At 41.3% G+C, this 24356-nt stretch overlaps 1 protein-coding gene across 4 annotated transcripts; it reads left to right on the plus strand.

Moving 5' to 3' along the window:
• Nucleotides 1-2744: 2744 nt before the first annotated feature.
• b3gnt2b (UDP-GlcNAc:betaGal beta-1,3-N-acetylglucosaminyltransferase 2b) lies at nt 2745-23904 on the plus strand. 4 transcript variants are annotated; one of them, XM_054798845.1, is made up of 4 exons: nt 2745-3076; nt 16550-16728; nt 18233-18364; nt 21120-23904. In XM_054798845.1, exon 4 carries the CDS (start codon nt 21123-21125, stop codon nt 22308-22310), a length of 1188 nt encoding a protein of 395 aa, XP_054654820.1. In that variant the 5' UTR covers nt 2745-3076; nt 16550-16728; nt 18233-18364; nt 21120-21122; the 3' UTR covers nt 22311-23904. The 4 variants fall into 4 exon arrangements, with proteins under 4 accessions (XP_054654820.1, XP_054654821.1, XP_054654819.1 ...); XM_054798846.1 differs by lacking the exon at nt 18233-18364 and having other exon boundaries at nt 2747-5591; nt 16603-16728; XM_054798844.1 differs by lacking the exon at nt 18233-18364 and having other exon boundaries at nt 2747-3076.
• Nucleotides 23905-24356: the final 452 nt, after the last annotated feature.

Here is a 24356-nt window from a genome sequence, read left to right on the forward strand (position 1 = left end):
CGAAAAGCAGTAGGAAGAAGCAAAGCTTATTTACGGTAATCCTACCTCATCCCTTTCACATCAGCTGCAATTCATTTGTTCACCTCGTGTTTTCCAAATGTAGTCTTTGCCAATTGTGACTACATAGGAAAGTGATAAGGCAATATAACAATGAAATGAAACAAATGATATAGCTGGCTTAATGATAATAACAAATAGATAACTCTTAAAGGGTTAATAGTTGATAGAAACAGTTAACTATGTAGTCACCAGAATGAAAAGTTAGTGTTCAGTCGAGAGCGATTAGACTTAGCATGTTAAGTATTGTATGTATCTTCCTTGTACTTGATAAACATCTGCTGCTCACACTGTTTCTTAAAATCGCTCGTTTTAGTACATTGTTCGAGTTCCTTGCTCAATTTGTTCCATAATTTGATTCCACATACTGAAATGCTGACGGTTTTTAGCGTTGTCCGTGCATGTAAGTGTTTTAAGTTCAATTTTTCCCTAAGGTCGTATTTTTCTATTTAGCGTTTTTTTGGTAACAGGTTATTGTTTGCTTTATGGATCATTTTAGCTGTTTGAACGTTTAACAAGTCAGCAAATTTTTATAATTATGATTTTAGGGATAAATGGTTTGTATTTTCTCTTTAAGTGTCATTGTGGATTAACCGAACTGCCCTTTTTTGCAGCATTGTCAGTGAAGCGTCCTTTTATACTTATTACCCCATATCTCCACACAATAAGTTAGATATGGTAATATCAGTGAAAAATAGATATTTTTTATTTTTGTCTTTTTTCTTGATCTGTCCCCTCTGTTATCTTATATATTTTCTCTCTCTCTGTCCCCTCTTAAACCATGCTGAGCCAATCACTTGCCAGCAGTATTGATCAGTTATCTTTTATTGTTCCTCTCTTTGTCCCCTCTTAAATCACATATAAGCAGACAATTTTATTGCTGTCTTTTCTTATTGATTTTTTTTCTCTCTGTCTGTCCTCTCTTAATCCAAAAACTAGCCGGTATTGTTGGTCAGTCCCCTCTTAAACCGAGCCAAAAGCGAGGCAAAAGTCGAGCTGCTTCTGTGTGGTGGAAAAGCACCATTAGATGAATGCGTTGGTGGCAGGAGGTTATCATGCCCAATTTGAATGCTGCAACTTTACTGCACTTTGTTTTGGTTTTTTATAATGTCTGTCTAAAAGGCTTTCAGACGATTAAATCTTGATGTGTGCTTCCTGAATACTAAGAAACCTTATTCAATCTACCGGACCTTTAATATGAGTAATGGAACTGAAAGCTGCGAGACTTGAGTTTTGGTAGCCACTTCATTTCTTGTATTCTATCTTGAGGAAGTAGATGTGCTCCAACTCACGTGCTGCTTTGACTTCTCAGGAGTCAAAAGTGGGAAGCGAGAATGTAAGCGCTCGTGTCTGCAAGCTAGCATTTTAGCTGTGTTATCGTGTGTTGTCACAATAGCCGCTTGTGTTGTGTCAATAAAAGGTCTCAACTGCAAGAGTGTGCAAACATTCTGAATTCAGACCCAGAGACACTTTTACACTTTCTTTCTGGAGTAAAATCACTGCTTCACTGATTCCAGGACGTTGAAATTGACTTCATCAGCTGGGTGGCAACAGCAGCCAGAACGCAACAATGCCTCCTGGACCACCTGAGACTCTAACCAGCAGACACCCGAGTCCTGGTGCTCATCATCCTGTCTGGTTACCACTGGTTGCTAGGATACGTGCATGCTCTGTTGTTATGATGCCGCAAGTGTCCTCTACTGCACATGGGGCAATTAGCCCAAATCCACCCTGAGCCCAACGTAGAGCGATTGCAAATACAGTACTTGCTTGACATTGTGAAGTGATGACGCATATGGCACTACGTCCATTGTTTCCATTGGGGAGCAGATGTGTGCTCACAGCAGACCTTCTTTGTCTTGACCCTGGTCATTAGGAGGAGACAGCCTGGCAACAACTGCCCCCCCGCTGTTTGGAAACCACACACACACGCGCACGCACGCACACATCCATACACAATGCCAACAAGTAATAGATATTTAGGATATACTGCAAAAGTGCTATCTAAGATGGTGAGCACTAGTCAAAGATCCTACTTATGACAGTCCTCTAGGATTTTTAGGAGTCTGCTGTAAAAACACTAGTCAAAGATCCTGTATTTTACAGCAACACTGCTACTGGGAAAAAAACAGTCAAGGATCCTCTTTATGACAGTGTTCTAGTGTTTTTAGTAGTCTGATCCTCCACATGACAGTTTACTTGCTGGATTTGGCCGAGGGGCCGTGGGTTGACTACTGTTGGGGCCATAGGCAAAAATTTGCAGAGGGACCCTGGAACCAGCATTTATCAGCATGATGGTAACAATTTCATCCCTGGGGGGGCCCAACTGAGCTAGGGCCTCAAGCAGTTGCCTGCCTTGCCTGGTGGCAAGCAGCGCCCTTGGGTAGGGGGAAGAGGCAGACGCTCTCCTTCAGGAGCCGTTCTTTTGGCTCGGCACCTAAAAAGAACCGGCTCTTTAGGCTCCCAAATGACAAAATGGACAATCACGTGCGACTTTAAGAGAAAAAAGACGAGGGGAAAAAGCGACTGCTTGTTCACGTCAAAAACCAAGCTCTTCGCAAACGACCCATCACTAGGTGTGGTCCTCTTTTTATGTTGGATGACATTTACCTGTGCAGGTGCTGAACTAGCTTAATACAGTATTACTATTATCTTTGTGGAGAGTGCATGTGAGATCCCACGAGTGGCGTGTGTGTGTCTGTATTCTGGCCACGCCCAACGAGCTAGACCGTCACGCTGGGTGGAAGCACAGCTCTCGAGACGACAGAGTCTGTGTAAGTCAGCAGTCATCTACGGTTCGCCTCGTCCTCCATGAAGGTGCTGTTGCTAGTCGACTATCAGGGCTAAATGTTTGCCTCACTCCACTAAAATACGGCCGAGGAAAAACAATACTTTGTTGGGTTTTTTTTTTTTTTACTTTCCTCTTTTGTGGTCGGGGGAGACATCGGGCTCCTTTGGCGAGTGATCCGAACCGAAGGAGTTTGTGTTGGGATTCTAAGCCGCCATAAAATAAGCTAAGGTAAGTGTCACGAAGTCAGCTAATGTAGCTGTCACAATGTAAGATCATGTAAGTGTCACGAAGTAAACTAAGGTACGTGGGTGTCACAAACTAAGCAAAGTGTCACAAATAAGAAAGTAAAGGCTCCTGAAGTAAAAGTATTTACTGATTTGAAATGTTCTCAGGGCACACGCTACCTTTAAAGGCGATTTGGGTCTCCTGTGTGGCGTAAAAAAGAAACTGCATATTTACATGCACAAGAAAGGCCATGATTGCTTAAATAGATTGAAAACCACCTTGTAAAATGCACGTGAACACCTTTGATTCAGTATGTGCATTGACCAGGGGTGTCCAACCTGTAGAATGTACGGGACGTTCTAAAAAATATAATTTAGCAAGAAATCTAAAAGAAACGACAACAGCAAAAATGGGAAAATCAGCAGTAGTTTTAGAAGAGTAAAGTCGAAATATTCAGAGGAAAACAATTTAAACTAATGAGAAAAAGTTGTAATTTTACAAGAATAAGGTAATATTATGAGGAAAAATAATGTCATTTTAGTAGCATAATGTTTAAATATTTTTTTTAAAGTATGTATTTTTTATTAAGTCATAATATTGTGAAAAACAAAATAAAGTTGCAATTTTGGGAAAATTAGGTTTGGAAAAAAGATTATGATAAGAATAAAGTGAAAATATTATGGGAATAAAGTCATAATTACAAGAAGAACATTTGTCAGCTAGAAAATTCGGAAAATGCAAAAAAAAAAAAAAAAAACAGCAAAGATGGAAAAAAAGAGGGCAAAGAGGAAATGCAATACTAATAATATGCTTTTTTACATTTATCACAAAGCTGAGGTGCAGTTTTTTTCTTCTTAGCATATCTACATGTGTTGGTTTACAAAATATCATAGTGCCCTTTCATCCTGTCATTTTTCAGTATGTGGCTCTCGATGGAAAAGGTTTGGACACCCCTGGTGTAGTTTATAGTACAGTTAGATTGGAAACCAGAATCCTCTTGCATGTATACACGTCCAGCCTTTTGCTCTAGTAAAAGTACGGGTCCAAAAATCTACTTAAGGAAAAGTATAAACTGATTTTAAATGTACTCAAAGTAAAAGGTACCTTTTAAGGGGGGAGTCTTCTGTATAGTGCAAAAACAAAAGGCAACACATGCGTAAAGAGAAACTAATTCTTGCATAAAATCGTCGATTGAAAAATGTTTTTTAAAAAGGTTTGAAGTCAGATTAACTCATGCAGACTATTCCATTGGAAATACATACTCTTCACCTGTGGTAGTAAAAGTAAAAAAAAAAAATCTAAATATGTACCGGCCTGACTCACGGGGAAAAAGAGTAATTGTTATATTATGACTGAGCATGGTGACGACTCATTTTAACAATCCAGCGTGAGGAAGCGTCTGCTTTCATTTGTGATTGCTCTTCTTCTTCCTTTTGAAGCCTCATATACTGTAACTCCAAGATAACGCTTTAATCGCATGAAGAACATTCTACACTGGTCAGCTGTATTACCATTGCTGGGATTTGATGACAAAGTCCAGTCAAAGCAGTGAGACGTTGAAAAGTCAGTTCATTCTTTCTTTGCGTGTTTTGTTTGTTGTAAACATGCTTTTGTTGTTTGATAGTAGATTTAAGTCCAACATGTCTTTGGCTTCCTGTAGACCCAGATCCAGTTTGCTAGATCTATTTTTGTCCACTTGAGTTTTGCTGTCAAACTGTACGTTAGTTGATACATTATTCCTATGCAAGTTCCTCATGAATGTCGAGAAATTCCGTTGCTCAGCTGAAAGCAATTCATTGCAAAAATATAATCATCAAATACATGGGCAATTTTGTAATAATATAATGAGGTTATATTCAAATTTCTATTCATATACAGTATATGGGCAGTTACAAGTGGCCCTCTGAGGACAGTTATAACTGCCATGTGGCCGTCAATGAAAACGAGTTTGACACCCCTGCACTACAGCGTTGTAGTATAAACGCTCGTCTCTCAGCCTTTATGCTCGTTACTGAGGGTGTTTAGGAATCGGTGGCAAAAAACGTTGCTCCCAAGTTATGAACTGAACTAGCCAGTCTGATAACCTTCTCGGGCCCATTTTGGCCTGCAGGCCACCAGTTGAATAGCTCTGCTCTGTTGTGTAGAAGTTGTTATGCCTTATAGCCTGTGATGCAAGCTACATTGGATAAAAACATACTGATCAATGTCAATTTTTAGTGCTTTTGCAGGGCCGCTAGGGATGTTGTGTGTTTCTATGGGTCAAGCTTGTTAAAGATCCACTTAGCTGCTCATGTGCAGTGTCATGTTGCCCGAAGGCGGAGATGTGATCAGTTTTGATGCTGTTTCAGAGCGCCTACATTAAAACTGACACTGTATGATGGTATTCTCTTCTAGCTGAAACACAACACGCTGCCTTTTGTCTTTGCAACTTCACAGCGTCGAACACAAATGTCGTCATCAGCCAGGAAACATTCTGCTTTTTTCCCCAACAGCTGTCAGCATCCTCGCCAGCTCAAGGGTAATCACATAAAATGTATCTTCTGATTATACTGAGCATCTGTCCTTTTTTTGAATAGCTTGAAGGACATTTTCTCCTGCCCACTCTCTCTTGCCCTCTCCATTCATCTCACCTAATGCATGTCACCTAATAAACTATTCATCACCGCGGGTCCAGCCACTCAGGATAATGTCTGCTTCCAGGAAGGCGGAGACAAACATCAGTGAGTAATAAATAATCTTCATGTGCCGCGTTATTCTTCGCCGGAACAAGTGGGCTTATAATTGATTATTGATTCAATGAAAATCTTTTAATATGTGTGGGAAGTTTCAGTCCTTTCCGCAATATCTTCCTTTAGATTTCTGTCTTTAGTAGCCTCGCTCATATTTGAAGGTCAGTAGTTTGGGCACATGCCAATATGGAGGCCAGGAGACTCCCATGGGTGCTGCTAATTCTGGTGACATCTCATCCCTTCTGTACTATAACTACTCACGCTGACACAGAAACCTGCACTGTTCTTTTTAGCTCGACACATGTACTCATTTGCTTTGGTCTGATAAATGCATAGAATCAGTAGCCCCTTTTACACAGCATCTTCAAACTGGGATTGACACACACTTTATCCGGGGTGCTGTTCTGGATAAACGGCACGGGATAAGTACAAGTCAAGTATTATAACAACATATTTTTCCTTCAGGGAGCTATCGGAGCAGCAACAGTGCCGTTGAAGTTTAAAACACTCACTTCTCAGGCCCTGTCGTGTTGAAATCAACTGACGCTGAGAGTTTGAAAAGTCTGAGACGCTGGGGCTGAAGTGATCACGCATCTAACTGTCCTTTTCCTTGCCGTCTTGCAAACTGGCACGTCAGGACACTAACAGTAGCTTTTGTGTTTATTTGCATGTACTTTCACACAGTAACCATGCAATCAGATAATTTGATCTTTGACGTATAAAATAATGCAACTTCCACAATCGCTTCCAACACAACAGGGCTGGATAAGTGAGTCTCGGTCGTGGAGTGACAGGATACGTATTTTACATCTACTTATCTAAGTGTTACCAAACAGGAGATTTTAACGACGGAAAAGGGTTCTCCTTGGCATCGGAGAAACGGAAATTGACATAATGTGAATGAGGAGAAGGAACGTTTGTGTGGGGAAGTATTTCCCCGATGGACGGCTCAATGGCAGAATCTCATACAAACACTAGCCTGCCCCCTCCCGAACTAAACATGTCGATACGGCAACCTAAAACACTGGTAAAAGTTGGTGACAAAACTTCAAAACTCCTCTCTTTTGGCGTGTGAATGCAAGTTAGCGGAATGAACTTAGTTTAGCAAATGAGTGTTTTAAGATGCCTACTGACGTTGTACAAGTTCCGGGTGAAATAAGGACGAGAGGCATGTTTATTCTTGCTCCCGGATTGTCTTAACCATCAAAAGACATTCTCAACAAGCACAACAACACACTTCCCGCCTTCAAAATAAGAGTGCTGTCTAAGTGTGTAACCAAAACAATTATCTTACATTAATAATGCAGTTGGAATTGCATTGGTTACGACGTCTTCCTTAACCACAAGCACAGGCATGTGCAGAGGCTGACAGCCCATTAGAAAAGTTAGCCAAGCTACATCCGTGTCTGAAATACTGGGTAAAATTGACCAATGGTGTATTGCATCAATAAATACAACGGACCTTTTATTTACTGTCACAAAAGTATACACTTTATGCTGGTAAAATAAGCGTGAAAGTTAAAAAAAAACAACAAAAAAAACAGAATTTATAAAATATTAAATGAAAAAGCTGAACTTTGAAAACAAGAATACGGAATTTGGGAAGAAAAAAACATGGATTTTATAGGGCTCTATTAATGCATACTGTGAGAAAACTTGTCTCTGTACCATACTGTATGCTCCGTAGAAAAAGATCCACACATGAATACATGTGTGGTTATACCACTACCTTTTACCACAGGCTGTGTGCCTCTCCTACAGCTCTTATGCAACCACAGACGCCGGGAAATTGCTGGGTTTATTTCGTCCCTCCGGTGTTGTGACGTTGTGATGTTCAGTCCGAACTCAGACAAGGGGAAAAGTTAAGGACGGCATGAAAGGTAGCATCTTTCCTACAATGGGTTCTGTGTGAAAGGCAAGGACGTGGTGGTGGCTATTTTGTAATGTTTTTGGAGGACTTCGTGAAAGGGTTTTGACAGCATTGTCATGTGTTTATTAGGTTGTTGTTCAACAAACTGCTAGACCTGTACACAGTTCTATCTCTTTTGACTCCAAACATGCAATGAAGTAGTCTGTGGGCCATTAGAGAGAATGCAGCTTTTAAGACACAGCCATTTTCCAGACCTTGAGCCCCGCCCCCCATTGTCTAAACATACAGTAACAATTAGTCTCTGCTATGATACTTCCTGGTTGCCCTATAGCCTTAAAATCCTACAAGCACACACTTGTGGTATGAACCATTGTGCTGACTACAGATGCTCTACATTCTTTATTTATTTACAGTAATGCCATAAAAAGACTGTAATGGCCACCTCATGTGTGAACGATGGATCGTTTTATCTAGCACACTGGATTAGAAAGGGAATGTTTGGCTAGTTTACGTTGGAAGCGCACAGTATGTTTTTACACATGCCATGTCTGCCATGTGACCCCTGATGGCCACAAGTCAAGCACTCAAACACACAGTAGCCCAGCAAGGTTGTGCTTTATCAAAATGCCTGGCGCTTTCTTTGGGGGCTGGGATACACTTAACTTAATCAGGGATTGTACGGACTCTGTTTAGGCTTGGCTTCAGCAAATGGGTTCGTAATATTTTCACAAGGTGTATTGAAGCCTTTCTTTCCACGGCAGTGATGAAGAGTTGAGATAGATTTTTCCGTGCAATCAAAAGTCTGTTGATGGCAAGGAAATGCTGTGCACAGTGCTTGGGGGGGGGAAACAGGATATGACTACCACAGTCCGGATTTAGCTGAAGGTATTGACAGTTGGTGACACAACTCCAACTGCTAAGAAAGAATAAGTTCTCCATGGTGACGCACTAGCCAAGTCTCTGGAAACCATTAAGAATCCAGGCTGTTTAGTCAGAAACTGTTTAGTCTTAACAGTCACTGTAGCAGGAAGATAGCTCTTAATTTTGACTGGTTGTCACTACTTTATGGTATTGAAGGGCCATTGTTTGGATGTTTTTAAAATACTTGCAAACTATGTGAAACATGTCCTCCTCACTCAGCTGAGAGTTTGTCACGTTTTGGCAATGTGTAATTCTGGCCGTACCACCAAGCCCCCACATGAAAGCACATAAGTACACAACCCAGTGGAACTTGAGAGTCCCTCCCAACAAATTGACAAGCACAACAAGTCTGAGCATCCTGGAAAGACTTCCTCTTCACTCCTCATAGATCAACAGATAGGCAAGACTAGCTTCACTTGCACATCAATGAGCTTTCTCATCCGCCATTAAACTTTAAATCATTTTTTTTCCCTCCTATTAAGGTCTGTGCCACCGGTGGCAACATTGTCTCGCTTCCTCCCCTCTTGGCTACCTCCTTCCTGTCCTCACTCCCAGAGGATGGGATTTGTTTAGCATTCTCAAATTCATAAGCAGATACCAGGCCGGATATTCCACTACTTGTGTGTTTGCACAGGAACCCATCAGACTTGTTCCAGAATTGCTCTTCATTTACTGAAGGAAGTAGACTCAATTCCAGTCCAACTGCCATGCTGCCAAGTTTTTGTAAGACACATGGCCAAAGAGAATTGTTTGTTTTGGACATGAATCATTCCAGAAATTCAAACGCAAACACTTTGCTGTATGCAAGATCAAGATATTTAAAATGTAACGCTCCTTTTCATTGTTCCATGACAACTGGGTGTGTGCCACTTTTTTCCAGAAGCCATAAGAACTGTTTTATTGCCAGAGTATTTTGTTAAAAGCACACCACAGACAACTGTAGAGACAGCTTTAGCACCTGAAACATAAATCTATACGATTATTTTTTTTTGACTGTGTTGGTATAAATAATAGTGATGGCTTGCTATGATAAAAGGACACTGCAAGCCGAAAATATTCCTTTCAGCTTGTAACCATGTGTAGAATGTAGGGGTGAAACTGTACGCCGTCATCACGTTTCTGTACGTGTTCATTTGTTTTAAGGTCACGGTTTGGGTAGGGAGGGAACAAAATGCAAAAGATAAAATGGCTTGGCTTGTGTGTAAACAGTTTGAATCATTTTTTTCAAATAAAACATAAACATTTGCAAACTGCTGGCAGGTATTTCTCCAATAAGTAAAGTTCTCAAATATAAATACAGTTTTCTATACATTAATTCACTTCTGGCGGCCACTAATAAATTTTGACCACCACAGATTGATTTGGCGCTATCTATTCTATAGAGCGCTTTGAAATCTGTTTTCTTTTTTCCCCAAATTCCTCTTTATTTTTGATTTTTTTAGATTTTTTAGATTTTTTAGATTTCCGTTTTTTCGCCTTTTACACTTATTTTACAACCACAGAGTGTGTGCTTTTTATGTCAGTGAATAAAATGTCTGGTAATTAAATGCAAAAATCCATACATGAAATGACGATCATTAGACAGTTTTGCCCAGTATTTCAGAAACAAATGTGGTTTCGCTATCTTTTCGAATGGGATGTTACCCTCGGCACGCATTGCTACAAAATCCTCATCAATCTAATGCCTGTGCCTATGACCAAGGAAGGTGTAGTCACCGATGCAATTCTAATCGTTTAATTAACAAGTGATAAAACACACTCATACAGCCTGGCTCACACAGCCACACTAGCATGCATGGCTAAACGAAGCTAACCTAGCCAGCTTCAACTCACACTCAGTGACAAGTAAGAGATGTTTTGAAGTTTTTTCGACGGCTTAGTGTTGTTTGTGTGCTTAGTGTGTTTCAGGTGCCCGCTTTGACATGTTTTTTTAGTTCGGGAGGGAGCGGGTTAGTGTTTGTGAGGAGATGCTGACATGAATGAGGGGTCCGCTGGTGAAATATTTACCCACACAAACGTTCCTTCTCCTCACGATGACGGCATTTCATTCACATTATGTTAGTTTCAGATTATGTTAACACAGAAGTCATAGGGCCCTATCTCTATATTTATGCGTGAACTCACCTTTGATTTGAAAGTGCCAGTTTCACTTCTGATTTGCGTGTTGCAATCAGTATTGCTATTCTCTCGGCCAAGTCTACGTATTTCCTCGGGGACGCATAGTGTTCCCAAACAGGAGACTTTAACGACAAAAGAGGCTTTTCAAGCTCGGGCTTCTCCTTGGCACTATCACAAGCCACAATTCCTGCTCCAACTTGTTTCCACACTTTTCACCATCATATTATATATTTTACATTGAAATCAGCCTCATTCTTTATTTAATGGTCAATTTAGCCACCTCATTTTGACCAGCTTGCACCAATCAGACCCAGTTTGGTTAAAATATATATTTTTATTGTCAGGCTTCTGCTCTAAACATTATATTCAAATTATGTTGTGAGTCTTGTACTGGCGGCATAACATGTGATTTTCACATACATACAGGACATGGCGTCTCTTTCTGATGCTGAAAAGTCAAACTTGCAGTCAGATGTATTGTGTTTGCCCGTCAGAGCACACCGTATGTGTCATGTGTCGGCATTTAACTTGTGACAGGTTGGCCGAGAGGGGACATGCACTGCCACAGTGCCCCTCATGTGCACCTCACTTTTAGTTTAGATTACAGCCAGCATGTCTCACCATACATAGAGATGACCTTTGAGCAAGCAGCGTCTCAGTGGCAAGTATTTGTTGATAATGAGAAATTCCGTTCTATTTAAAACACCCGCCTTCGAACCTGGCGGCTGACGTAACTTTTTGGCTGGTCACCAACACTCACATGAGCTGAGCGCCAGAGGATTTACGTTGCTATTGGATGATCCTCCGCATTAAAACAATTTATAAGCATCGCAAGTGCTCTTTCACCACAAAGTCACCCCTTAGCTGCATCTAGAGTAGATTCAAATCATATATAATAAAATAAAATTCAGACAAGAGCCAAAATCAGGAAATAATAAAATGCCATGAATCGTATGGGTAAAGATAAGGTACCTTTAAAGATAAGGTAAAGATAACACAAAGATAAAGATAACACAAAACAATAAAACGACATGTGATAATCAAATACAAAAAAAAAACTACAGGGCGCACATTTACAAATGGCAATGTAAATATTTACTTAGTATTTACGCAATAGTTAGTTTGTAGTTCAGCCTAACTGTACCCCCTGTCACAGTTTATTGGCCAGTGAAAGTAACAAGCTACTGTACATGCATGCCAGTTCACGGCTTAAGGTCACGTCCGGTGTTGGACGAATTACCTTCAAAAAGTAAATAGTTATAGTTACTTTCCTCAAAGAAGTAATTGAATTAGTAATGTAATTTCCCCTTCATAACTGTAATTACTTACCAGGGAAGGTAATTATTGTTGGAACGGTACTTTAAAAAAAAAAAAAAAACCTTCAAATATGTCAAAGAATTTGGATTTAGCTGTGTAGTGGCGTGGGGCTGGGGTGCTGAGCTCATGATTCGTAGTTCTCTACCAAAACACAAGGGGCAGTGTTTTCCTGAGAGTGGGCAACCACAACTCTCATTCACTAGCTATTTAGCTTCCTGTGTAGTAGCAGTCAACAGTGGCGGCTGAAGATGCATCTAGATTGCTGATATAGATCAGTGATTCTCAACTGGTGGGTCTAAACTGTTTTCAGTGTGTTGCGGGTCGTTGCCTGGCCAAAGAAAATAAAACAATGTAATGACCCGATACCCGTGAATGCACCCTGCGTTCCTGTCTGTGCGCTTGCTACGCCGCCACGAGGTGCCTGCCTAGGCAGCTGCATCACCGTTTTCTGAAATTTTGGTGGCCTTCAAACGATTTTTGTGTGTGTTTTTTTTTTTTTTTTTATTGATCGGAGATTGAAGTATGAGCCCGCCTAATCTTTACAGCAGCTTCTGTATAAAGTGGTTTGTTTTTGCAGCATCTAAAATCTCCAATATTGGTACTCTGATACAAGCAGTCGATCCCAGACTCCGCTCTAGCACGTCTACCCAGAAGCGGCCGGCTGGAGCCCACGTGATAAAAACTGCACCAGTAAAGTTTAATACAACCAGCCTCATAGCGCATTTGAAGCAGCATCACACTTCCACGGGACAGCAAAGTCACTTGCTATAACAGAAAAGTCTGTTGTTGATAAAACCATAGCCCAGGCGCATAAACAAGTAAATGCGTGGGTTTTTCTCATACAGTACATACTCTTGCTGACTATTTTTCTCTTTTTGAATACTAGCACTTCATCAAGCTTTTTCTAACATTCCACACTACAAAGTAAGTAATAAAAGAATGTATGATTCGTGCTGATACTGGATCGAAGGCTGCAATATCGGTATTGGTAAAGTTGTATCAGGACACTCCTACAAAATACAGTTCATTAGAACCTCAACAGCACCTGTCAAGGCCTCGTGTCTGTAATCCACAGTGCGACCTTTGTGCCTGCGTGAATGCTGTTGTTGACCGAATATATTTGGTGCTCACACTCTAGCTCAAGCAGCGCTCATCCCAGTGGCGGCCCGCAGGCTATTTATGGTGCTGTTAGGCCCACATTCTATCAGGTCATAGCATCCTCTTAGCCTGTTGTCATCCCTCCTAAGAAGGCCTATTTAATTGGTAGTTGTGTGTGTGTGTGTGTGTGTGTGTGTGTGTGTGTGTGTGTGTGTGTGTGTGGTAGATTACACCAAACAGATTTCACGGATATTTGAATGTTGCAATTTCAAGATTTGAAAAGTGCTTAAAGGTGGTTGAAGTCAGCACAAGCACAAAAACAGTGGTTCACAATTTTTTTTTCATGGAAGTACCACCTATGGAATATTTTTGTAGTCATTTTAAGCAGAAAAAAAATATTTTTTGGGGAAAAAAATAACCCCCTTTTGAGAACCACTGGTGTATTGTACGGACAGGCCACCTAGTTGAAAATAGAAAACTTCTCTCTTTGTTTTTCAGAAGTCTTCATATTGTTTACATGTTTTGTGGCTTGCCTTACAGTATGTTGTCAGAAATGTGAGTGCAGAAAGACGTGCTAGTTGTGTTTCAGAATGAAGGGCACTATTGAGCCAACAAGGCACGGTTTTCTAGTTTTGCATAATCGGATTGGATTGGACAAACCTGAATTCCAGGCTGTATTAGCTTCCTAACGATGTTAAGATTGCATTAGAAAGCAGTTCATTATTGAAGAATTGGCAGATTTTCCTTTCTGCCCTTTTCTTTTTTCCTCTGGCTGTACTTTTTAGCTTGTAAGTCACATTTTAATATCTTTTAATATCTTGTTCATGTGGTGTTTAATTGCAGTTTCATGTAATTTTTCCATTATAAATCACAGCTGTATACGTACAGTATGTATTATAGACCATAGTCCCGTTCATACTGCCTTTAAAAGACACCTTTTCCCCTCATTTAATTGTTGTGTTTAAATGGCACCAACATAGCAATGGTAACAAAGTCGACCCATGAATTTTCCGTCTCTTTCTTGCATTTCTCTTATGATGCTGTTCTGTATGAACAGCGATGACACTGAACGGAAATTTTCCAGCTTCTGAGGTAGCGTCATAGGTGTAACTGAGAAGGAAAGGGGTTTGAAGTACTGCAGTTACTCACTTGTCCCGCCCTGTTGCATTGAAAGCAGTTGTTCCTTTCAGACAAGTATTGTAACGTCACACCAGATGCTGCCGCTGATGTAATCTAATTATCTGATTGAGAGATGCGCTGTCTCTGTGTGAAAGCACACACATTTAGGACAGTTCCCTGCTCTTCTGGGTGAATAAATGGAGGCTCATCTGTTACACAAGGTTACGGGATCACTGTACCCCTTTTCCACTGTTGCTGGTTTGGAGTAGGTTTTCGGAGCTTTTGTTTTCCATTGACAAGGCAGCATAGGGGTATCAAACTGGAAGGGTTTTTTTGGGTTCTCCCCTAGCTCCAAAAGCTTGCTGAACCGCTTGCATAATGAACTGGTGAAGGCGATACCTCAAGAAAATACCCACCTTTTACTCATATATTCCTTTAAACCACACCCATATTAAATTTAGATCCTAGGTTTCCAAGGTGGGGTGCACGTAACATGGGGTACGTGAATTAAAATGAAAGACAATTAGCGCCCAACACTCACAATTGCCTGAACGCCTCACGGCGCAAGGAGAACGGAGCAGAAAGGAGACAGAGCATGAAGTTGTTGATTGCTCAAAAAATGTGAAGCTCAAATTCAACCCATCCATACAGAAGGATGCCAACATCAGACTGGAATAAAAGATATGTAGGATGATTACTTTCCTACCCTTTATCAAAATGTGACCATGCAAAATACACATTTTTGACCTGGAATTACTCTCCACCACCACCAATACGTGATTGTATGCTAGAAATAACCATAAAAAAATATCATCTAAATCAGCGGTTCCCAAACTTTTGACCTCTTCAGACATTTAACCTGAAGCCATGTACCCCCTACTCCTGCACACTTAAAAACATACACCTTTTTATCTTAATTCAATTGAGCGTGAGTGTGTGATTACTGCTTTATGGTAACGTTCAAGAACAAATACTGTAGTCTCATATAACATTTATCTTTACTTGAATAGTACTCAGAGTAATAACTAAGTATTTTTCTTTAATTGATATGCTGGTAGTTTGGCAAATTCTGATCTTCAAAATAAACCCTGTAGCGTGAACTCTGCATTTCATCGGGACATTTACAATCAGTTGCATGTCTCACGCTGATATCCCTTTTGTTGTTTGCTGATCGGAGGCAACACCGGTTATCATAGGAGTGCCAAAATTAAAAGGGAATACGTGCGGAAATACAAAGAGAATCAATAATACAAAAATATACAAATGTGGAAGTACAAAGAGAATCAATAATACAAAAATATACAAATGTGGAAATACAAAGAGAATCAATAATAAAAAAAAATATACAAGTGTAGTGATATTTTTTTACTATATTGTTTTTGTTTTTTCTGTATTGTCTTTGTTTTTTCCAATTTGCCGTTGTTTTTCCTGTTTTGTATTTGTCTTTTCCACTTGCGTTTTGTCATTGCATTTGATAATACCATGCAAATGCGGAAGAATGACCCGCCCAGAGTAAACGGGGGAAACTTTAAATAAGATAAAATAAGGCATTTACCTCTTAAAGATTGCGCCACACAGCTTCCTCCATATCTGCATTCATCAACGTAGATATAGCCTTTAAAGACTTTAAAGACTTTTTTTATCAAAACTTTCCATGACATTTTCCACCAACCGAGCAATTGCTCATAATTCTCGTTGAACACCTCTTTTCAATTAGTCCACGTCCACCATATTTAAATTTCCCCGTTTACTTTTGATAAACATGCATTTGCGTCTACTTTCTGTCCCTGACATTATTTCCGGGCTCCCGAGTTTCCTTAACTACAAGTACATAGCCACTGCAAGCAGAAATCGTGTAATCACGTATGGAGTAGTCATCATCCTGCAGAATGACCCGCCGGGTCATTCTTCTGCTTTTGCATGGTATTACCAAGTGGAAAAGACAAATACAAAACAGGAAATACAACGGCAAATTGGAAAAAACAAAGACAATACAGAAAAAACAAAGACAAAATAGTCAAAAAATATGACTACATTTGTATATTTGTGTATTATTGATTCTCATTGTATTTCCACACGTATTACCTTTTCATTTTGGCACTCCTGTGATTCCATACACAAGCACTAAAGATCTCTACAGTGGAAAAGGGGTATGTGTGAAAGAGACAAAAGTCAATTGCTGATTGTGGTGCCCTGCTTGTATTTGATGCAAATAAGCAGACCTTGTAATCACATCATGAGCTTGGTGATAAAGGTCACTTGAGCCCCTCCAGTTCCACACTTCTTCTATTCTCTCTTTTGCAGACGCCGCTTGCGGTTCCTTCTGTTTGTTGACGCTGTGGTCGTGTTGGTTCTAGGTTGAAGCTCACTCAGCCGCCCCCCCCCCGCCTCGACCCTGTTGGCTGCTCTGCTGCGCAGGGCACAGCTAAGTATGGGGTAAGAGACCTGAGAGGCAACATTACAGCGAGCACTCAGCAGCACAGGTAAGATTTCACAACACAACAGCTTTACAACCTGCTCCAGATTACATTTTTTGAAACAAAAAACATAAGTACATCACCGCCGGCTAGCATATGTTACCAATTGTGTTTGGAAAGAACGAACTGTACAGAAAAATGTCTAAACTTTTCACAACTACTAATTGAGCTGCATAAAACTTTTTGCAAATTTTCATTCAGCGTGAATAAAATAAGTGGCATTCATTCATGGCTGTGACAAAAGCAGTCTCAGAAAGGCATTCTTGTTCCGATAGGCTGTACATTTAATGGTAACGTTATTAGCCAAATGATTGATATTAGTCGCTAAACTTTGCCTTATTGCTATCATTAGCTGACAACAAAGATAACTAGTGTAGTGCACGTGCTTGAGTTGGCGTAGCTTACGTACTCAAAGCAGGAAGAGAGCCGATATACATTTTTGGGAGGTGCATGTGAGGCTACGAGGGAGGGATTGGAAGGCGTAGGAACAAGTCAGCGTAACGTACGCTGGCGCCTGGACGCAGAAGCATAAATCAGTCTTATTTAAATTCTAATCCATCCTTACAGTTGTCCTTGTATGGCAGCACAAATGTCCAAATAATGTAACTTCCCCGATATGATTATTTGACTTATGTCACAACGTCACAGCGTGTGCTTCCCTATTTTGTGGTTCTTAACAGAAGTTGCCGTTGATTGCACATTGCAGCGACAGTTGAGTAAACGGCGGTTGTTGTTTCAGGCCAATAAACACAAATGCAAACCAGATAATGTAGCTCAGGGGTGTCCAAACCTTGACTAAAAAAATCCAAGGATTTTGAAATATATGCTAAGAAGCTAAGAAAACACAGCCTGCACGTCAGCTTTGTGTTATAGGCGACAAAGCGGGTTATAGTTACAGTATTAAGGTCAGCTGTAGTTTTTTGTTTTCTTGTTTAATTGTGTCTGCAAATGACTCCCGGGCTGCACTTTGGACACCTGTGCTGCAAATAGCCCAAAAGAGCCTCTTTAACACAGTTTCTCTATGATTGCAGCATCAGAGCCGAAGCGGAAGACCCGGCTTTTGTCAGCCTTTTATTCAACAGAACCCAGAGAAGTGGGATATTTCTCGCTTCGTGTTCTCTGAATCCTCCAATCAGAAAATTAGTTATACAGTATTATAGCCCTAATTAATGATGTCACATGTACAGTATGAAATAATTACAGTTGGTGCACCATATGCAGTGCAGATGCTGTGCGTTTAGCTTGGCCATTCTGGAGGTTAATTAGACGTTGGGAAGCTCTGCTCTTGTCAACATGTTGTTCAACCTTCTTTTTTGGACTCTCCCTCCTCCTCCTTCTCTTCTCCCGTTGTTCCGCTCCATCCCCAGGAGTCTTCTTGTTATTTTTGTGTGGCGGGCGATGCTGAGAACAGGGAGGTAATTATCCCTGAGAGAGGTGGAGGCGGTTGGTGCAGAAAAGACCATGTCTCGTGCTGGTTCTCTGATACTTGGCTGTGTTTGCATGTCAATAGGAGCACAGTTTCAGGGAGGAAACAGTCGGGCGAGGTGAGCAAGGATTTATATCGGAGCAGCAGAGCAGACGTGTTGCTAGGAGTCGGCTGGGTAGGAAGCGCTTGCAGCTGGTATTGACTTTGATCTATCAGGTGGAGTTTCCTCACTTTCCTCACATTGTGTTAATTATCAACAAGTACAAACTTGAAATTGCAAACTTGAAAAATGCTAATGCAGCCTTACAGAGCAGCCAGCGAGTGCTTTGTCTTCAACTGAAAATCATTTGACTCCTGCTGTAGAAAACACTACAATGGTGTCTTGGAGAAGATGAGGTTTTCTTAAAGAGCCATTGAACATTAGGCTAAGTCCACACGTTCATGGATGTTCTTAATAAAAGTGCCTTCCTCCATGGGTAAAACGATCTGCGTCCGAACAGAGCAGACATTTCTGTCCAAGTTTGAAAGTAGTTGTCATCTCGAAAGCACATCAAGCCAATCAAACTTCAAGCCAATTCAAACACCTCCGTTAGTTAATTCAGTTAGATACTCCATGTACATACCCAAAACAGGGGTGTCCAAAGTGCGGCCCCAAGGCAGTTTTATGCCCACAGCTTGCTTTTTTTATTGGCTTTCGACATAACAGGTTCCGACACCAGCATAATTCACGTTTCGGAAATTTTTGATCCAACCTGCGGAGATTTCCGATACACGAGCCGTGTCTGTGCTTTTAATGCTGCGGTCTGCAGTTTGCAGTCTGTGCTATAAATGTTGAATGGATTTTCTGAACTGAAAGAAATCCATGCCACAGTTTGCAGCCCGCTAGCAGGCGGGCATTGAGCAGCCCTGTGGCTACCCAACCTTTCATGACAACATCTCAGCTGTGTGGAAATATTTGAAACTAGAAACACCGCTAAGCAAAGACAGCCACGTGAACTGTTGGCAAGGCTGAAGTGAAAGCTCTGTCATGACCCAAAATACAACAGACTTAATCAAACATTTGAAAAAGCCCTACACTAAAAAGCATGAGAATATTTCAGCCAGGTTGGCAGCAAGTTCAGAGCTCTGGTATTGTAAGATAGACCTACCTCATGTGTAAAGCGCCTTGAGATAACTTTTGTTGTGATTTGGCACTCTCTAAATAAAATAGAATTAAAAATACGACCTGACATGTAAAACATTTGTATGCTTGGACAGCATCTCAAATAGTACTTGTCACCAGGGGTGTCCAAAGTGCGGCCAAAAAGAAATGTTTATACTACTACTAGTACCACTAATAATAATAATAATAATACAGTCATCCCTTGCCACTTCACTCTTTGAATTTCGCAGCCTCAAGCCTCAAAAGGTTTTTTCAAAATACTTCAATAAATAATGCTGTTTCGTGGTCGAATACGGCCTATTATTAGTCAATAAAATCTCATACTTTGTATTGTATTGTATTGTATGTACTTTATTTATCCCACAGCGGGGAAATTTACTTGTTACAGCAGCAAGCAAGCAAGACAAGTAAAGAGAACTTCAGCATATGTTACCTATTTTTTGCCTAAATTAAGCATTTTCAAGCATCCAAATGGCTAAATAAACTACAATACAAATACAGTATAAGGCGTTCAAAAGACGTTGATGATATGGAGTGTTCTACACTGGCCACTAGGTGTCAGTAATGTTACTGTAATGTGCGGTGACACACACACAAGCACGGGCTTTTATTGCAGGTTTGAATGATTTCACAAAAGGTACAGTCATCCATAATAAAAACATGGGCTATTGTTGTGGCTGTTACTCACGTAGATATGAAAATCAACTGTGAACCCCGACGTCACTTCCTGTTTGCCCCTCACTGAGCTCCCCTTGGGAACACATTTACAGTAACACACAGGAGCGTGACTCTTATTAATGCTTAGTTACTCTTATTATGTCTACTATATTTTGTAAAAGGAGTGTAAAGGTGATTATAGGGGTGTTAGTTCATGTCTAGAGGGCTCTAATTATGTTAAACATATTTAGAAGGTCATAAACAGGTTTTTTATGCTCCGACTATGAAAATATTCCATTTATAAATAAGGAATCCTACGTCGCTAAAATTCACTTATCACGGTCGGGTCTGCAACCAATTAATTGTGATAAGTGAGGATTACTGTAATACTAATCATATGCTTTGTCAACAAGGCTAAGATGTTTTAAAACTGCTTAGCTTATCTGCGTTGGATTAGCATTTTTAGAAAATTACGAACTATCTAAATGTCCCCTTCATCCTTTATTGTTGAATCTGGTAAGCCAGTACCCCAGTTGGCACTGATGCAGGTAGACCGTAACAGCTGGAAGTAACAGCTTGGCACATAGCAGATAAACTAACAAATGATGGAAACATATCACGTCACACTTGTCTACCAGGGTTGGGACAAAACACTGACGTTGCACTTCTTATATCTTCATCATCATCATAATAATACAACTGTCGGACTTTATCACACAGCAGTTAGTTTGCTTTATGCAAGATTTTATTCGTTTGAACGTGTGCCAGATGGTTGAATTTTGTGATTTAAGATTAGAGGGTTGTGTTTTCTCTCTGAGGTGAAACGCTCGTTGCACGACATGCCGGCAACGCCACCTCAAGTGAATCTTTAATGTCATCTAATGGCTTTATTGTGTTTAATTTGGACTCCATGCAGAGCACAGTTTAACGACTGGGATAACACAAACGCACGCCGTATGACAATCTTCACCTGAATGACACCTCTGGTTATTTATTGATTTGCACAGCAGTTTGTATAAGGCTATGTAAACATGACAAGAATCAGTTGGGTTGGGGCGTCTGCCGTCAGTTAGAGAGAAGAAGTCATGGAGAGAGAAACAAACGAAAGTAATTGTTTGTGTGCGTGTGTGTGTGTGTGTGTGTGTGTGTCAGGTCATGGCGGTGCTGCGGATGAGGCTGAAGGTTGTGGTGATGGTGATGATGGTGAACCTCTTCATCTTCATCCTAGTCTCCCGTCACGGCAGCCGGGACAAGAACGACCGCTTGAAGGTCATCGTCTCGAAGTCGTTCTGGAACAAAATGGTGCCCAGTGCGGCTTACTGGAACCGCCAGCAGCAGGTATTGGACTTTTGGAACAACCCCATCCTGTCCAATCACAGCCAGGGGGGCTTGCCAGACTGGCTCAACGGCACCCAGGTGGACTTGGACCCCTGTCGGCCCAATTTCAGGGTTAGCACTCAGGTGAAAGACTACAACTCTTTGCCCGAGCGTTTCAAGGACTTCCTGCTTTACATGCGCTGCCGCTCGTACCCCATCCTGGTAGACCAGCCCGACATCTGCAAGAAGCCCCCCTTCCTGCTTCTGGCCGTTAAATCGCTGGCGCTGCATTTCGACCGTCGCCAGGCCATCCGCCAGTCGTGGGGGCGGGCAGGCGTTGTGGGCAATCGCACCGTGGTCACCGTCTTTCTCCTGGGCCAAGCCACAGCAGGAGACGACTATCCGGATGTGTCGGAGATGCTGTCGTACGAGAGCGCCCGCCACCGGGACATCCTCCAGTGGGATTATCGGGATTCCTTCTTTAACTTGACCATCAAGGAGGTTCTGTTCCTGGACTGGATTCAGACGCGCTGTCCTGACGCCAGCTTCATCTTCAAAGGCGACGATGACGTCTTCGTCAACACCTACAGCATGCTGAGCTTTCTTGACCACCTGTCAGAGCCCAAAGCCACCGACCTTTTTGTGGGCGACGTCATCACCAATGCGGGGCCACACCGGGACAAGAAGGTGAAGTACTTCATCCCGGAGAGCATGTACACAGGCTCCTACCCGCCTTACGCGGGGGGCGGAGGCTACCTCTACTCCAGGAGCGTGGCCGCTCGTCTGCACGCGGCTTCCCACCGCGTGGCGCTCTACCCGATAGATGACGTCTACACAGGCATGTGCCTGCTTAAGGTGGGGCTGGCCCCTGAGAAACACAAGGGCTTCAGGACCTTCAACATCGAGGAGAAGTACAGGAACAACCCCTGCGCCTACAAAAGCCTCATGCTCGTTCACCCGAGGACGCCGCAGGAGATGATGCGGATCTGGTCCTGGCTCAGCCAGCCGGACCTCAGCTGTCAGTGAGCGTCGCCCGGCTCAGAGCGGAACGCTTGCAAAAGGTCAAACTATTAAATGGAGCAGGGTCAGGACTTTTAAAGATGGCAGCTTGAAGCTGTTAGTATTTTAAATTTCTGCTTTGCTGTACAAAGCGTTTCTCTTTGTGCGCGCACATATTTATATCTCAACTATTTATATGTAACGCTTTAACACTGTCAGCTCCACAAGGGGGCGCCCAAATGCTGTATTATTGTTTTTTTAGGTAAGAAACCAAGTCCGTGTTGTTACTGCGGTGATTTCCCGGAACCCCAAAATACGATTCCCGACATTAGGAACATCTCATACACATTATTTTGGAATGGAAACTATTAGACTTGTTGGAAGAACCTTACTCCTGATTTCTGTCTCATGGGCCATCCGGGGAATCGGGAGGGCTGTTATTTCAGTCACTGATGGCGGCAGTGGCGGTCAGGGGTAAAATGTGGGGGGTCTGTCTTATTTCAAAGTCAGCACTCGTTGGAAACACGTTCTCATGGCTGGAGGCTACTGTCGTGCTGCTAGTCCCGCCAGACTCCTTGTAGTATTTACAGTACGTGGGACTCTCTCTCGGAGACCAACCGCTTCGCTCCTCTTGACCGTCTCGCTCTTGTTCAAAACACATGAAAATGCTGTGGGACGTTAGCCTCAAGTGCTGTTTGTGAGCGTGTGTGTCCTTCCATGAGGCCACAGTCATGTGATGGATCCATGTTACTGAAAAGGAACATTGTGGAGGAAAGTTTGTTTGTTTTTATTCCCAAAGGTCAGGAAAGCATGAACAGTACTAAGCTCAAAATTATTCATACTTCTTTTTCCTTTACTTTGTATTGGAGGATATATTGATCACACCAGAAATGAATAAGACATTTAATCATGGCCATATATGTTTTTGCTTTTCTGCTAATGAACATTTCATGTTTAGAAGTAAACGTCACGGCTTTCATTATTTATTTTAAATTCTGACATAAAGTTCACCTCCAAAATGATTCACAGTCTTTGGCAATGCATGCCTGTGCAGTGTTCCACATGTGTCCTTAACCACGGCGCTCTAACTCTTTTTTTTCCACCAAGTATGACCTCAGAAGTATTTTGCGTTGCAAGTCCAGTACCAGCACCTGCTTTAGCCTGGAATGTGTGGCTACTGTTTGGCTAGCTGTGTACGAAGTGAGTTTGAAGAGATTTCAATTTTAGTGACTGTTTGGTTTTTTTTTTTTTTTTTAAACAATTATTTCATGTGCATGTCTCTAATATAATTCATTTTTATATTTTTTTTAAAAATCTCTGATGTTCCTGTGAGAAAGGGCTCGCGTACCACAGTTTTGAATGAGTCTCTACAATATGAATGATTTTTTTTTTAAGCACATCTTTTAACACAACCTCTTAAAGTCTTCTTCAAATACAAATAAACTTGAATGCAAAAGATTTCCAGGTAATGAATCATTTTGGGCTTAAATGTACTGTGTATCCATTTTGTTTGAATTTTGTTTTATCAATAAAAAAAATCAGTTTCCTATTCCCGAAAAAACTAAAAAAAAAAAAAAAAAAAAGCCACAACCTGACTTTTTGAAAACAAAAAAGTTTAAATCTCACATCAAAGATGAGGAAGTTTAGGAAGTTTTCTTTTCTAGCTTAATTCTAGGGCTTCAAAATAAAACTGTAACAATACAGCACTGCTATTAGGGTAGGCTTTATAGCGCAAATCATCTCCTCACTTTTATGTTTGCGCAAATGTACTTTTTTTTTGCTGCTGAGCCAACGTCACTCTTTAATTCGCCTGTCTTCGGTATTCCGTGTTGTAAAAGTGGCAGGACCTGCTGGGTGATGGTGATGATGGTGGTGATGATGCATGAATGTTGGCCTCCTCTCTGTTAGGACTCCCACTGCTGGTCAGGCTGGTTGAAATGCGACTCTATTGTTTATTGTTTTTTGTTCATTAAAAAAAATGTGCTACTCTGGTTGAAAGTGTTCTCCCACCGTGCACATCCTCCAATTTTATTTATCTTCCGGGTTCTTTTTGTTTGCGTCACCCAGGACAGC

Source organism: Dunckerocampus dactyliophorus, chromosome 14 (genome assembly GCF_027744805.1).
Source record: "Dunckerocampus dactyliophorus isolate RoL2022-P2 chromosome 14, RoL_Ddac_1.1, whole genome shotgun sequence".
NCBI classification, from domain to species: Eukaryota; Metazoa; Chordata; class Actinopteri; order Syngnathiformes; family Syngnathidae; genus Dunckerocampus; species Dunckerocampus dactyliophorus.

Bases quoted from the DNA above. Each gene is read 5' to 3' on its own strand.
- b3gnt2b (XM_054798845.1), top strand. From the start codon at position 21,123: ATGGCGGTGCTGCGGATGAGGCTGAAGGTTGTGGTGATGGTGATGATG.